Here is a 15534-nt window from a genome sequence, read left to right as displayed (position 1 = left end):
ACAATATATATATATATACACATTTAGTAATTTGCAGAGAGGTTGGTGCAATTTGGTACAAATTATTAGAAGAAACAGAAAAAGCGTGTCATTGGTTTAGTTTTTTTTTTACTTCCTGTTTGACGACCTTGCTTAGTTGTCATTTGGTGCACCGAGGTTGCTGCTCATGTCCTTCCTGAGCTTCACATAGCTGAGCCCTCTGTGTGTAAATGTACTTGAAACATACTTTGCAATATTTCAGTGCATTTATACATTATTTTTTCACTTGGGTGAACTGCTTTGCATCAAGTTTCAAAAGGAAAACTCAGTATTTTTGGTAAATGGCCCCATGCCGACGATGGTGTCTTTGTTCTAACCATGTAACCGTCTAACAAACGCTCACATTCCTCACTCATTACTTAAAATTAATTTTATTACAGTTATATTAATTACAGTTGTCATGATCACAGGTCCCATATTTCCACAGGTTATAGAAAATAAAAAAAAACATGTAATTTCGGAAAATGAAAATACTGCAAAAAAGGAACAACTGGATGCTTGTATGTGTTTTTACGTTAAATTAACTTCTTCTGCAACTAAACTCGACCATCTGAGGAGTCAAAGTTTAGTCAGAGTAAAGCCTCATACTTTGTTGTCTGATTAGAATAAAATTGTCATTGTGGACAAAATAAAATATACAATCAAGGCTTTTTGCTTGCACCCACATACATACAGTGTACATACAGTACACACTGCACATACACAGAAAACACGTACTACCAGCAAAAGTTCATATTCAAGTATAACGTCATAACTGAGGTGTGTTTATTTTTATGTCAGGAACATTTCGAATCCTGGCCAGTGGCTCAGTATGTTGGCCAGAAAACCTTTAATAACTTATTACTTACATTTTGAAGGGTATTGGCATAAATTTTAAAATATTATAAGGAGAACAGCCTGTTTGTGCTCTAATTATAATTATATTTTTAATGTGTTTTTGTGGTGTCCATTAAATATTTAAACTTAAAAGCTGAGCCTGGAAGTTCGTTCTTAACCTTGAAATGCACATACTAGCTTTTTTCCAGAGCTTTCAACCGCATCTCATGATATTTATTAGCAGATGTAGTTGGCAAAATTGTAAAAACGTTTCACAAGTATGGGAACTCTGGTGATAAAAAGTGGTTGTATATGAGGGGAGATTGTTGTAATCGCTGTTTTGGGGTACAACAAATATCAGCTTCATCCACTGGTGAAGGCTATTAGATGTGGTTGAAAACTCTGGAATAAAATAGAAGGTGGTCCTTGAGTAAATATATTTTTCGGCAAGTAATAGCAGACAAATCAAATACGAAACTGTGTAGTGACTGATTAAGCTTCTGTATAATAAGCTGCTTTCCACATATTCACTTTGAAAATAAATACATAACAAATAAATATGTCAGAAACGCTTCGTGTCAGATGTCAGTTGAGAGAAATTTCCATCTTCACGTCATTTTCCATCTTATGAAATGTGACTAAAATGAAACTACTAAATGAGTCCAGAGCTGAATTATCTGACAAAGTATGAATGGAAGAGTAAGGGACATCATTGGAGTGCACAATATTTACACAGTTGAATTCATTTTGAAGCAATCACCAGCCATGGCTTGTGGGGTTTTTTTTGGCTTACTTTGGCTTTAAACACAATGGGACACTAGATTTCATGTTTTACTCCTGATCACACAGGACGTGAAGCCAGGTCGTGCGCTCCAGATAATAATGATGAATGAATAAAAAGAGAAATATTAAGAAAAAAGAGAAGTCATGCAGTGAGTCTCCAGCTACATACAGTTAATATTTTCAAAAGGTTTCAGGCCTCACATGCTGTTAGTTCATAAAGTCGTGTTGAAAGTGAGGAAATAAATAAAGTACGGCTCGATCACACGCTGATCTTTTGGCTCATATTCATCACTTTGGATATGCAAAGACAAAGCCCACTTTTCTCTTACCTACTGTATCTATCCAGCCACATACTGTATCCATCTGTCAAGTCTCTCCATTCTTCAGGTTATTCATCTTTACACACGTTTGACCATCATCTCAAGTCCGTTTGTCTGTCCACCTTCATCTGAGAAACATGTCAGTCTAACCACATACTCATCCATCAATTTATCAATCTCTTATTGTCAATAAATCCCATGAGAAGACCAAAACTAACAATGACTTTGTACTAACAACTGTATGTGCAGCCAAAGCTTGATTAATCTTATTCCTCTGTGCTGTAGACCTTCATTGTTGACTAGAAACTAATAAAAACATAAAAATTAGCCACATTTTTACACATCATGGACATTATAATGAACATGGGTACTGTAGTTTTTGACTCAATCTCACACACACCGTCCTGCTGCCGTAAATACTCACTAAAGTGCCAAGTGTGTATTAATCTGCAGCTGAAAATAGTCCCTAACAAATATACCATTTACTCCTATTTTAGTATTTCTTTGCTAAAAACTACAGTGCCCAGCTGTTTGGGGAAATTTTTGAGCCTTTTTTAAAAATTAAATTAAATATTTATGACTATTTAAAAACACAAAAAATCAAGGTCAGGAAGTCAGAAAAGAGTGAGACTGATGGTTTTCGTCTTTTCAAGGGATTTGTTGACACAACTTGCCTCACTGTGTGCTGCTATTTTCTCTCATTTTTCTTCCGAGTCTGGATTAATGAGGAGGATACGTTCAATGACAGGGATGCTTTTAGTAATTTGTACTAGCAAACTACTCCAGTCTGTACTCCAAATGAAATCCCTGCATCTCTAAACAGCTGCAGTGGTGTAACGCTCCCCTGTACTTTGTATTTCCCTAAATAGTGAGTCTGTGATTCCACTATTTGTGTGATTATCAAAGACTGCATTTGTGTCCTTGCGGAGGAGTTTCCTTGAACACAACAAGGTAAATCTTTTCATTCTTTGACACCTACCTTGCCGGCTGATTCATCCTTAAAATCTCAATGTTTGTCTGTTTTGAAATTGTACTTTGGCTGTTCATTGTGACATCGCACATGTCATGGAAAGCACAAGAAACTACTTGAAAGCCATGTGTCCCTTCTCTAGGTGGTCCTGTATTAAATACCTTTCATCCTGCTCAGCAGCTCTGTTCCAATGTTGATGTTGGATCCAGTCAAAAATCATATGTCACTAGAGGTAGGGTGTTGCTGTAAATATCTTCCTCTGGTCACTCTCTGTTAACTTGCTCACTAGTGGCCATTATTATTCTCCCAGGAAACAGCAAAGGAGAACAGTCCCTGCAGTGTGACAGCACTTCTCGTCCTCTCTCTTCTCATTGCTCCCTCCCTTTTCTGACAGGGGTGGGAGGTTAAGGGAGGTGACGCCTCTGCGTTCTCCCTTCCCCGTGATGATCAGGTGAAGCTGGTGGACGTGCTTAGTAGCGCCCCCTGTGGTTCGTCCTGGACATGGTGAGCGGTAGCGACACAGAGGAGAGAGAGGAGACCTCCCAGTAGAGAGAACGAGACAGGAAGAGCTGGTAGAGGATCACCATGGAGATGGACTGGCAGAGGATCACGCCGATAGTCACCACCTACAGAGAGGGAAGGATTAGTCTCTGCAATTGATATAACTGATATTTTTATACTAATCATATTCCTATTGTCTGAAAATGGAGACATAAGATCAAAGTAAGAGTGAGGTTTTCACTTTACAAAGTGCACATTTAAAAACACAATCAACTGTTCACACCAAAGAGCTGTAGACCTCAAATACAGCTGCCAAAGTTGAAGTGACACTTTTGCTAAAATGTTTGTGTGTTCAAACCTTCTCCTTCTGGTGATCATTGAAGACAACAGACAAGAGGACGAGGACGGGATGACAGAGGAACCACAAGAAGCATCCCTGCATACAAAAACAAGAAAGACCACATGAGTAGCTGTCGGTAAATATTTGTTTGTCTGGAGGCTGTTAAGAATATATATATATGTAGAGTGTAGTTGACCTTGGCGAAGCAGAGGTAGAAGTCTCTCTTCAGGGTGCTCCTCTCAGTGGAGATGATCTGGTAGAGGACGGAGGCCAGCAGGAGGGCCAGGCCCACTCTCAGAGCTATGAGGAGGAGGCCTGCCAGACTCTGCTGGGCGTGGTAGCTGTGATGGTCGCTCTCTGACTCTGAATACTGCTCCCACAGCAGCAGCACGCCCTGAAAATGACACGGTTTCACTGTCAATAGCTCTGGTACATTCAGGTGACTCTTGTAGGTTTCTGATGCTGATGCTAACAGATTTGAATTTAAACCACAGGTGGGTTCGTCTGTTTGCTTATGTTTGACCATATTCATCACAAATCTTCCACAAATTTCACTTACTTTTCTCAAAATCCTGACTTTTTAAAGAGAATTCTGATATTTGTTGCATTTTTGGGTTCAATCTGAACCACGTCACTCTTATCAGATGAGCGTACCTGTGTAACGACTCCACCAACAGCGACGGCTGTGGAAGCCGGAGACTGTTCCCACTGCAGAGGTCTGGACTGAGGTTTCCGGCCTCGACTCAGAGTCCAGCCCATACACAGGCTCAGTAACGTGTACAGCATGGACACCTGGGACACCATATCCCAGACTGCACAGTGGCAGAAAGGAGTGAAAAAGAAGTAATCAGACAGTGAATTAGGCTTTAGAAACATATTTAAAAAATACAGATGAAACAAAGGACATATTTAAGGGAATATGAGGACATACACTCTGCCAGACTGCCCATCAGAGGGATTCCAACACCGTCTCTGGAGTACCTGCAGAGCACAAGATGAGGGGACAGGAAACCACTAGGACATTATTTCATATTCTTCTCAGTACCAATGCATGATTCAGTTAGTTCAATAAAACTTTATTTATCCCTGTTATCCATTAGACACACATACAATAAATAAAAACCAAACATGGATTGGTAATAAGTACATTAGAAGATAAATATAAATATGCCCCAAAAAGTCTAAAAAACTCAAAGTAATGAAAGCATAAATAACTAAATTTTCTATATAGGTACCATATGTAATATATGGAGTAGAGAAAACAATCTGTAATGGGAAAATAACCCTGCTGCTCACAGCTCAAAGTCACAAGCCAAAGAGATGAGGAACCTGGGTATTAATATTTTAGTTCATAGGGCAGCTTTGTCTGGTTTTTACTGCCTCTACCTGGCCAAGTGGATGTAGTTGCAGAGAGCAGAGCAGCACTGTAACGCCAGCGCTGTGGTCAGCACTTTGAGGACAGTGTGCATGGGACCTCCTTTCCTCAGAGCCTGGTACAGAGGCTGGATGTAGATACAGCAGGCTATGAAGTAGGCCAGCAGCAGGAGGAAGTAGAAACTGTGGAGACCTGGGAGAGAGAAAAGAAGAAAAGGAGTCCCACATGAATGATACAGATGCCTCAGGACCAATCCCCCCACCAGTTTTACACATCATAACACTGAGTTATAATTCAGTATCATTATTGACAGTATTTTCTGTTGTTTAAATATTTAACACCAACATCTTTTTTTAATAGCACACACATACAGCAGTAGATTTGTTATAAAGCAAACAAATATAACTTATCGGGCAATTAGTACTGTTTATTATGCTGGCTTTTGTAATAGGTCACAACCAGGGAATCCCTTCTTCTTCTTCTTCTTCTTGGAAAAAAAAAAATCAAACAGATGCTTAAGTTGGAGTTTCTAGGTAAGAGAGTAATGATACGTTCCCTGCTTTCAACTTCCTATCTCCAACGACAACAAATGCAGCACACTGTGTGATTCCTGGCACTTGTTGTGTGCGCGAGTATTCGGGATGTCTGACCTGCCTCCTCTGCACTGAAGTGATCCAGAGGGTTTCCTGCTGAGTCGGCGTTGAACAGCAGGACGGTAAAAGTGAGATCAGCATGAGAAGGAATCGCTGCGCTTTCCTGCAGAGACAGACAGTGAACAAATGGAGAAAAAAAAAGAAACAAATGGCCGCTCTTAGTATCAATAAAACGACTGACACTGGATATTATTCTGCTGCTGCCACATAAGCTCTTACTGTTACCTGGCATGTATATCTATCAGCATACAGGGCCTGCCAGACTGTAGGGGAGGACTGATGAGGGATCGTCTGGTTGTGTTCTTCTTGACTGAGGGAAACTGAAAGCAGAAAGAATCACAGCGACGTTAAGTGACAGCGTGGTGGAAGGAGAGGGGATCAATACAGCTGCATTGCATCCATCATATCAGACATCTTACTGATGAACTGAGCTCTAGAGAGCCTGTCAGAGCAGCTGAGGTTGTCCAGGTCTGGCTCCATGTCCTGATACAACAGCAATCTGGACTCCTTCTCTACAGCCAGAGCGGAGTTTTCCAGCCGGCAGACGAACAGACCATCATCACCTACAGAGAGATAGAGAAGGGTGTTAGGCTGATGGGTGATAAGAAAAATAACACGTTTCCAACCACTTCTGCTTTTTCACAGATTCTTATGTGATTTACTTTCAGCCAAGGGGAGAATTTACATATTTATTAGATTTCATAAAAAAGATGGTATGTGTTTAATCTCATCTAATTAAATAATGCTGCTCTGCCGGCCATAGTGTTTAAATTGATTGATTGATCGTGTTTTCCACAGTGGATAAAGGTAACTATGTACATTTACTAAGTGCTTTAGTTAAGTACAATTTTGAGGTACTTGTTCTTTGCTCGAGTATTTCCATTTTATGCTACTTTAAACTTCTACAAAGTAGCGTAAAATGTTATGACTTTGAGCTGCATTATTGTGTGAAATGTGCTATTTAAATAAAGTGTACTATTATTATTATTATCATTATAAAAACACGTCATACACTAATATGATGCAGTGCCATTACTATTAATCTACCAAAAATATCTAAAATTGGCACCACACTGATGAACTACAGCATTAAAATACTCTTACATGTATTTATTAGTGATAAAAACAAACAATATACTAAAATAATATAACATCCTAAAAAGAAGTCAGCCTGCCCTTTTAGACTGAAGTATTTCTACTTTAACTTAAGTAAAGGATCTGAGTACTTCCTCCATCTCTGGTTCTTCTTCTTGCATCAGAGAGAAACATTTGAAGATGCAGAAAAGACAAAAGGCTGGTCCGTAACCTGCTGGGCTTCTGGTTTATTTTATATTTTCATAATTTTTCACAAAGTGTGTCTTAAAACAACAGTCAGGTGTCCATATGAACAGTGAAAGATGTTTTCCTCACTGTAATAATTTCTCCTGTTCATACTGACTATTAAAAGATCCCCTTCAAATGTGCTGTCATTGTAAGTCATGGAGGCCAAAATCCAGTCATTTTAGTGCAAAAATACATTTAAAAGTTGATGTGAAGCATATATGAGGCTCCAGCAGTCTGAGTTAGTCATATCAAGTGCATATCTGCCATATTTACAGTCTTTTTAGCATCAAATTCCCTCTTTATGTTTCCCGGGTCAGTGTTTCCCTGTTGAGGTGTGGTTGAAGTTTAGCAACTAAAAGAGGGACTTTGGCACTAAAAACTGTAACGTTGAAAGATATTTACTTGATTTGACTCATTTGGAAGGCTGAAGCTTCAAATTAGCTTCAGATATACTTTTAAAGACATGTTTGCACAGAAGGAGGACTGTGGAGTTTGTCCCCCATCATTTACATTGCATTATGAGGGCATCTTCTAATAACAAGCATGAACAGGAGGGGTGATTATGGAAAGTAAAACCTATTTAAATGTTGATATGGGCTCCTGACTGATATTTTAAGACACACTTGAAAAATTGTGAACCCGTCCTTTAAGTGGAGTAATCATTACAGCGGTCACTGCAAGTCTCCCCAAATAAAACACACTTAAAAATGAAAGAACAGGTACAAAAAAGGGCAAAATCGGGTCATTAAAAGTGATGTAAACCATCAATGCAGAGATTATCAAAGTGATGATGACGCGCAGTTAATGTTACACCCGTCGGGGATGTATTTCTAGGGGCAAGAAGCAAGAAAACGAAAGAAAAACTGTGAATTGAATCAATATATCGTCATGTAAGAAATAACAGTGAACACAGTCTGATCCTGCCGCTGTCGAGATGACACGTTAGCAGGAAAACACCGTTATGTGATTACCTTGGTACATGAATTTAGTGATGAACTGGCCGTTTTGCTGTCTCGCCACTTCGCTCTTCAAAAGTCCCTTCACAGTTTTCCCAAAGGCCTCCGAGCTGAGCAGTATTGCGACAATAAGTGTGGCTGTAATATACGACATTGTCTCCCCTTTTTTACAGTCTAACGTTATAGACAAAATAAACGGTAGCTAATCAATTCAATGAGCCACGAAGCCAGAAGTCAAGCAGCTGCGTCAAGTTACGGCCCGTTACAAAGGAACAACCCGGAAGTCAACGTTTCTGCCGTCAAACAAAAGCCTTCAAGGCAATATAATGTTATAGTTTAATTTATTTAGATTTATTTTATTGTTTTATTGGCATGTATTTATTTCGTTTAGTGTTTTCTCATTTTATAATTTTATATTTGACTTGTGTCTATTGTTGTTTCTTTTATTATTGTAACTGTTCTCTTCCCATTCACTTATCTTTCGTTGTTGTTTTTAATTATTCAATTAATTCTATTAAAGTAGGTTTATGAAATTGTTTCATTCTAATCTGTTATTATTTTTTATTACACTGTGTAAAAAAGTGTAATAAGAGTGATTGCTTATGTCTAAAAAGTACCGAAAATGGCTATTATTTCCTTCAAACTTTGCTTCTGTGACCAGGACAGTGATACGCTTTGCTTTCAGAATATGTGGATTTAAGATAGTAATACGTCACTTAACCATATTTTTTTAAAAGTATAAACCTTTGAAAATAACTTGAGGAAGTTACATATGTATTGTATCCATTGTAGCTCACTTGACGCTGTTGCCGTGGCCACTGGACAGCGTTGACAGTTTGATTGATCCGGGATCCACGCAATCACACAGTACCAACTTCACCGCGTCACATTAAAAAACCAATCAGAGAGAAAAAAGCAGTCTATTTGTTCCAAACGTCCCGCCCATTTCCAACGTGTCAACACTAACGTAAAACCCCTGCGACTGTCGCACATTACACAATGCATCTACTGTACGAGTTAAACAGCAGGCTGGATAACGGATTATAAGTATTATAATAACGAACTAACGACCAATAGATAAAACTCTTACACAGGAGTGTAAAATGTCGTTTTTACATCTGTAGAAGACATTAATGTCAACAGACAGCCGTTGGTCCACTGTCGTGATGGACTTCAACAGGACTGTGCTGGTGACTGGAGGCTCTGGATTCATGTGAGTTCGTGTAATAATGCTGATAAAACTGAAAAATAAAGATATAAATGTTGTCTATTACTGTTCATAGCTCAGTTTTAAGCAGCTGAACCTCTCTAGCTCCTCGGTTGTTAATGCCACAAAAGACGAAACCATCTCTTCCGGTTTTTCTTTCTTGTTTATACTGAAATGTATCAAATATAGTCTACAGGTTAACTATCATTTCTAAACCACGTTCACATGACATAAGAGAAAAGGCAGCTCACACAGAAAAAGAAATGTTTATTAAGTTGAAGTTCTTCAGTGATGACTTGTATTAAGACAAAAATAATTGCTTGGAACAATAATGTGTCTGATTTGGTTTTTCCACAAAAAAGTAAATTCCATCTTAGTGAAACTCAAACATCCAACTGAAGGAACAAGAAAACATTTTAAAGTGAAGGGAGACTTTAAAGGACAGGTCCACAGTTTTTCCAAGTCTGTCTTAAAACAACAGTCAGGTGCCCAAATGAACCCTAAAATATAATGAACATTATCTAAAGCTAATATGAAGCTTCAAATCAAGTAGATATCTTTCAACGTTACAGTCTTTTTAGTGCCAAAGTCCCCCTCACTATACTTCCACCGCAGCTCAACAGGGAAACACTGTCTGAGGAAACACAAAGAGGGACTTTGATGCTAAAAAGACTGTAAATGTGGCAGATATCCACTTGATATGACTAACTCAGATTTCTGAAGCCTCATATAAGTTTCACATCAACTTTTAAATGCATATTTGCACAAAATGACTGTGTGGACACACTGTGGATTTTAACCTCCATCACTTATATTGACAGCATATTCAAATGGGATCTTTTAATAGCCAGTATGAACAGGAGGAATGATTACAGTGAGGAAAACCTCTTTCACTGTTCATATGGACACCTGACTGTTATTTTATTACCTTGCAAGGCAGCTGAATTCACAAGATCACTAGATCATGCAAAAGTCCAACTTGTCTGGCTTCAAGCTATGTGCTTTTGTGCCAATCAGTATCCCATGAGGATTCTCGCGCAATCTTACAAATCCAGCTGCCTCTTAAGGTTAGATGTTGATAGATAGATGGTTCATCCAATCACTTGCAAAGTATTTTTTGAAAGTGCCTGCCTTTTACCAAACAGTTTCCAAGAACGACTTCTCAGATGGTTCTGTGTAACAAACCATCTGGTGCGTCAGGTTAATTTTAAGACACACTTGAAAAATTGTGAACCTGTCCTTTAAAGGGGCTCTCCAGCGATTTAATACAGCACCTAAGGCTGATAGAGTTGACCATCTTGTGTTTTGGTCGGTCTTATGTTGACTGTATCTCCATCTCTCCTTCTCTTTCTCTAGTGGCTCCCATCTTGTGTGCTCACTGGTCAACAGACACCCTGACTGGAGAATTATCAATCTGGATAATGTAAGTCTCCGCTCTGTGTGCCTGCTATTGCAGTGGTGGAAGAAGTATTCAGATGCTAAAGTTTTGCAGTAAAAGTAGTGGTTTGGTCCCTCTGACTGATATATTATTATATATAACATCATTAGATTATTAATACTGAAGCATCAGTGTTAGAGCAGCATGTTACTGTTGTAGCTGCTGGAGGTGGAGCTAGTTTCAACTACTTTATATACAGTTAGCTAGTTTAGTCCAGTGGTTCCCAACGTAGGGATTGGGCCCCTCCAAAGGGTCACCAGATAAATCTGAGGGGTCATGAGATGATTAATGGGAGAGGAAAGAAGAAAAAACAAAGTTCTGATACACAAATCTGTTCTCAGTTTTTGGACTTTTTCTCTAATCTTTGATCTTTGGTGAAATATTGGATACCTCAAAATTGTACTTAAGTACAGTACTTGAGTAAAGTTACTTTCCACTACTGTGATGTTGTCTTTGTCCACAGATGAATGAATGAATTAATATAAATGTACATGTGTCAGTGGTGAGATAACAAAACACAATTCTGTAGGAAACTCATTATCTGATCTGTTCCAGTTGGATTACTGCTGCAGCCCCAGGAGTCTGGAGAGTGTTGAAGACAGAGCAAACTACACCTTTATCAGGGTGAGAGCTGCTGACTTTAGTACTATGGAACTTGATAGATTGACCTCTGAGAGCAGCCTGCTTGTCAACAGCATGTGATAAAGTGACCTCAGTTAAAACATAACTAGAATGATGACTATGAGTGAGTACTTTGATGGTAAAACGATAAATAGGCAAAAGCAACTTGTTCCAGCTCCTATTCATATATACGTCTGTCTTAACAGGGGGATGTGTGCAACTCTCGCCTGGTAAACCACATCTTCAACACAGAAAATGTTGATGTGATCTTCCACCTGGCAGCCAAAACGCACGTTGGTGAGCAGCAGTTGTTCAATCTGAGGTCATGTGTGTATAAAGGGCTGATTGTACTGATGATGAACCTTTTGCCTTCTTGTTTACTCCACTGTGGTGTTTGTTCCGATATTCAGATGCATCGTTTGAAAATCCGTCTAGTTTCCAGCGGGTCAACATTGATGGAACCAGAGTTTTACTTGGAGCCGCACATCAGGCCCAATACCAGCCACAACGCTTCATCTATGTCAGCACCGATGAAGTGTACGGAGCCAGTCTGGACAAGGTCGGTGATTGTTGGGTGGATTTAAGGGGTTTGGGTTTGTTGTTGGGTCATTTAGTAGGTGTGTTGATGGATTTTGATGGTTTGTTTTCTGCAGGTGTTTGATGAGAGCAGCCCAGTGAGGCCATCCAATCCGTATTCTGCCACTAAAGCAGCTGCAGAGTATCTGGTCAGATCCTACTGGGACAAATATAAGGTACAAACATACTGAGGCAGGGAAGAAGCTTCTAAACTAAATGAAAGAACAAGTTTTTATAAACAATTTAAATTGACTCACTGGAGGTGTTAGCTCTTGATTTTTTTACTGTTATGGCATGTTTTTTTCTAACAAGACTTTCTGACAAGAAAACTGAAAAATAATCAGCGACTACTTGATAATCGCTTCATCTTAAAGTCTTTTTTAAGCAAAAATGCCAAACATTACTTAGTTTCAGCTTCCAAATTGTGAGAAATTGCTGCTTTTCTTTGTCATACATGTTAGTAAACTGAAAATATTTAGTTGTAATTTAGCTAATTGATCATCTTGGGCTTAAGGAAACTGTGATGGGCATTCTGGCATTTTTCAGATGAAACAATTCATATTTGATTTGTGTGAACAGGATCATATATATATTTTGTATAATATTCCTGCATTTCCAGGTTGCATTCACACCAGTTAAAACAATGTGACAACAGTTTTATTCAACTTTTAAATGAGTCTGAAATCATTTAAAGATGCATGTAAAGATATGAAGTTTGTGGTTCTCTGTGTGTTGATGCTTCTCTGTTATCCGTTATCAGTTTCCCATCATCATTACAAGGAGTAACAACACCTACGGGCCCAGACAGTACACTGAGAAGGTACAGTGACACTGACTGACGACACTGCCGCTAGTTTTAACCTTTATGAGTAACAATGAACGGATTTAACGGATCTATAAGATTTTAATTATTGATTGGTCTGAAGGTTAACAGTCCTCAGGAGCAACAATTGGCCTTGTGCAAGATATTTGCAGTCTAATCCAACAATTTTTTTACTTTTTCCACACATTTTTTCTGGATTACAAGAAGTGTCCTTACCTGCTTCTGTCAGGCGGCTTGTTTTGCAAACAGGGGAAACATTAGGCAGGATTAATGCAGATTTTTACTGCACCAGGTAAACAAAGGTGAGCTCAATGATCTTTAACTTTATCTTAAGGCCAAGCTCACCTCCACAGGTGTTTTCAGTCATACTGGCTGATTAAATCTGAAGCTTTGGGTGGAGCTATGCTGTGAAATAGCATGAGGTCAGATCCTATGTTAATAAAGGTGCGGTCATACCAGATTTTACCTGGCAAAATTTACTTGCATGCTATAAGTAAACTTTATTTCTATAGCGTCTTTCAAAACCAGAGTAACAAGGTGCATCACAAAATACAGTTTCCATAAAATAATGGTTCAGTTTTAGCGTACATACTGGATTTCAACATAGAGAAATGAGATAGCGAACATAGAGAAATTAAAAGAACATAGACAAAAAATACAATAAAAATGGGGATTTCAAGGAGTAGTCAAACATAGAGATAAAAGAAAACATAAGGCTAACAACTGCATTCATTAAAGTTATAAATAATAGAGCTTCAAACTCTTTACTGTCGTTTAACAATACTTTAACATATTATTCTGTGTCCAACTGACTTTTAAAACCATCTTTTTCATCTTTCAGGTCATTCCAAGGTTTCTCACCCTCTTGCAAATGGACAAGAAATGGTACGTGTGTTTCTATCCTGCTTTACACACACTTCAGGATTCAAACTGGCAACCCTCTGGTTTCAATCCAGCTCTATTGTTTGTTTGTTTTTCCAGCATATTAAAAAGAAAAACAAATCTAGTTTCTCTCTCTACTCTCTGCTGCAGTACCATCCAGGGAACCCTCCCTAAATCCCGCCATTTCCTGTTTGTCGATGACGCCGTCAACGCCTTCCTGCTGGTTCTGCAGAAAGGGGTTGTGGGAGAAATCTACAATGTGGGGACAAACTGTGAGATTCCCATCATGCAGCTGGCAAGGGAACTTGTTAAGATGGTGGGTTCAGGATGTAAATGGACTGAATTCACTGTATCTAAACATTTAAAACATATGCTAATATATCCAGTTATTTATTAAACCTGTATGCGTGTTTTTCAGGTCAAGAACGTGCCAGACTCTGAATTAAATGATTGGCTCGAGTTTGTACCTGACAGGTGAGTCAACCTAACCTGATAATAAGACTCAACTGCTATTTTGTTTCATTTCATTTATTCATCATAAATGTGTCAATTTAAGAGCTAATGTCGTCACCTAACAAAACGAGACTCGTCTGAATGTACTTATGTTCTGTAGGCCGCGGGTTGACCTCCGCTACCCCATCAGATGTGAGAAGCTGCAGCAGCTGGGCTGGAGAGCTGAGGTGTCCTGGGCTGAAGGCATCAGACAGACTGGTACAGTAACACACACACAGGGGGCCAGTATGTTAAAGCCCCAACCCACAGTAGATCTGGTCCAACCGTCAGTCCAAAGAAGTGAACATAACAGATAAATAGAAATGTACACGTTGTTTATTCCTGCATGTGTGTCTCCTCTAGTCAAATGGTACCAAGACAACCCAAACTTCTGGTCAGACGCAGCTGAGGACCTAGGACCAATCGGAAGCAAGCTTGAAAATGCTACCAGCCAATGCGTGGCGTCAGCATAGCCCTGCTGCTTGACTGACAGGATGGAGAGTGAACTCAAAAGACACCATGCTGTGACCTTTTTTTGCATGATGTTTACGTAGCACAGAGGCTATTAATGGCTCAAATAACAAATACTGAACATGTGAGCAAACATCTGTCTGTCTGCGATAAATGTTTATCGGACCAACAGGCCCTGAAGTGCCAGCCAACAGGAAAGCAGAACCGCACCTTCAACCAAAGCAATGTGAAGAAAACTAGCATCACAACTGGAAATGAACGCACTTTATCTTGGTGTTAATTACTGATTCAGAAGAGATTACTAACAAGTGTCTTACTTTGCTCAACTTGGGCCTATTTTACATTTTTTATGCATTTTGTTTAGATGTTAGTCCAGATTGAAGCCTGAAACATTCTCTATAAGAATGTAGAAACTTAAACACACACAATAGATTATAGGACAGTAAGGGCTGCAGAGAATATGTCTTCCCTCTAAATACTGGTGGGATTTCTCATCTGCATTTGGAGCTCTGTGCTGGCAGCAGCTAGTCTGTCTTCTTACTACTGTTCAGGGCAATACAGAAGCACAAATCAAAGACAGCCTCTTCCCTCATTGTCAAACTGCAGCATTGAGCTTTAAACATGTAACATTTTGACCTTGCAGAGCTCCAAATGTGCACGTTCATGTACTTCCCACGGAGTTTGTTTCAGGCTTTACGAGACAATAGATTAGTAACTTTTAATTTCCTTCCTTCAAAGCTCAAAGTCAGCAGGAAGCTTATAAATATTCCAGTGTTGCATATTTTTTACAACACAAGTATTTTGATTAGCTGAAAGGTACCTTGATATTGTCTTAGTCTCCTAATAACAAATGGAGAAGAAGGGCGTCTCAGTCAGGTTTTTTATGTTTTCTAGTTTTTCCAGTCATGCTGTAAAATGTATTTAACTGCAAATAAACTTATTTAATAA

The 15534-nt window shown here is 39.0% G+C and overlaps 2 protein-coding genes across 3 annotated transcripts; one reads left to right on the top strand and one right to left on the bottom strand.

Moving 5' to 3' along the window:
- Positions 1–394: 394 nt before the first annotated feature.
- Positions 395–13573, bottom strand: gpr180 (G protein-coupled receptor 180). 2 transcript variants are annotated; one of them, XM_044344777.1, is made up of 10 exons: positions 12958–13573; positions 6217–6360; positions 6023–6117; positions 5795–5900; positions 5156–5336; positions 4701–4750; positions 4424–4581; positions 3966–4163; positions 3788–3865; positions 395–3554 (listed from the first exon to the last, which is right to left on the bottom strand). In XM_044344777.1, exons 2-10 carry the CDS (start codon positions 6275–6277, stop codon positions 3399–3401), a joined length of 1083 nt encoding a protein of 360 aa, XP_044200712.1. In that variant the 5' UTR covers positions 6278–6360; positions 12958–13573; the 3' UTR covers positions 395–3398. The 2 variants fall into 2 exon arrangements, with proteins under 2 accessions (XP_044200712.1, XP_044200711.1); XM_044344776.1 differs by lacking the exon at positions 12958–13573 and adding an exon at positions 8092–8329.
- On the top strand, positions 9046–15532 carry LOC122976349 (dTDP-D-glucose 4,6-dehydratase-like). Its single transcript, XM_044344790.1, has 12 exons — positions 9046–9289; positions 10640–10706; positions 11277–11345; positions 11549–11639; positions 11753–11901; positions 11996–12094; positions 12679–12738; positions 13583–13626; positions 13774–13939; positions 14042–14097; positions 14237–14334; positions 14479–15532. Exons 1-12 carry the CDS (start codon positions 9210–9212, stop codon positions 14586–14588), a joined length of 1089 nt encoding a protein of 362 aa, XP_044200725.1. The 5' UTR covers positions 9046–9209; the 3' UTR covers positions 14589–15532.
- The last annotated feature ends 2 nt before the right edge of the window (positions 15533–15534 follow it).

The sequence above is a fragment of the Thunnus albacares genome, chromosome 24 (genome assembly GCF_914725855.1).
Source record: "Thunnus albacares chromosome 24, fThuAlb1.1, whole genome shotgun sequence".
Taxonomy (NCBI): Eukaryota; Metazoa; Chordata; class Actinopteri; order Scombriformes; family Scombridae; genus Thunnus; species Thunnus albacares.
Note: the sequence above shows the minus strand (reverse complement) of the source record. Positions and strands in the feature narration are given on the sequence as shown.

Coding starts and splice junctions, on each gene's coding strand:
- gpr180 (XM_044344776.1), bottom strand. CDS start 8,230: ATGTCGTATATTACAGCCACACTTATTGTCGCAATACTGCTCAGCTCG. Junction 5,337..5,794: donor CTTCAGTGCAGAGGAGGCAG/GTCAGACATCCC, acceptor TCTCTCTCCCAG/GTCTCCACAGTTTCTACTTC. Junction 3,555..3,787: donor ATGATCACCAGAAGGAGAAG/GTTTGAACACAC, acceptor CCCTCTCTGTAG/GTGGTGACTATCGGCGTGAT.
- LOC122976349 (XM_044344790.1), top strand. CDS start 9,210: ATGTCAACAGACAGCCGTTGGTCCACTGTCGTGATGGACTTCAACAGG. Junction 11,902..11,995: donor ACGGAGCCAGTCTGGACAAG/GTCGGTGATTGT, acceptor TGTTTTCTGCAG/GTGTTTGATGAGAGCAGCCC. Junction 14,335..14,478: donor TGAAGGCATCAGACAGACTG/GTACAGTAACAC, acceptor TGTCTCCTCTAG/TCAAATGGTACCAAGACAAC.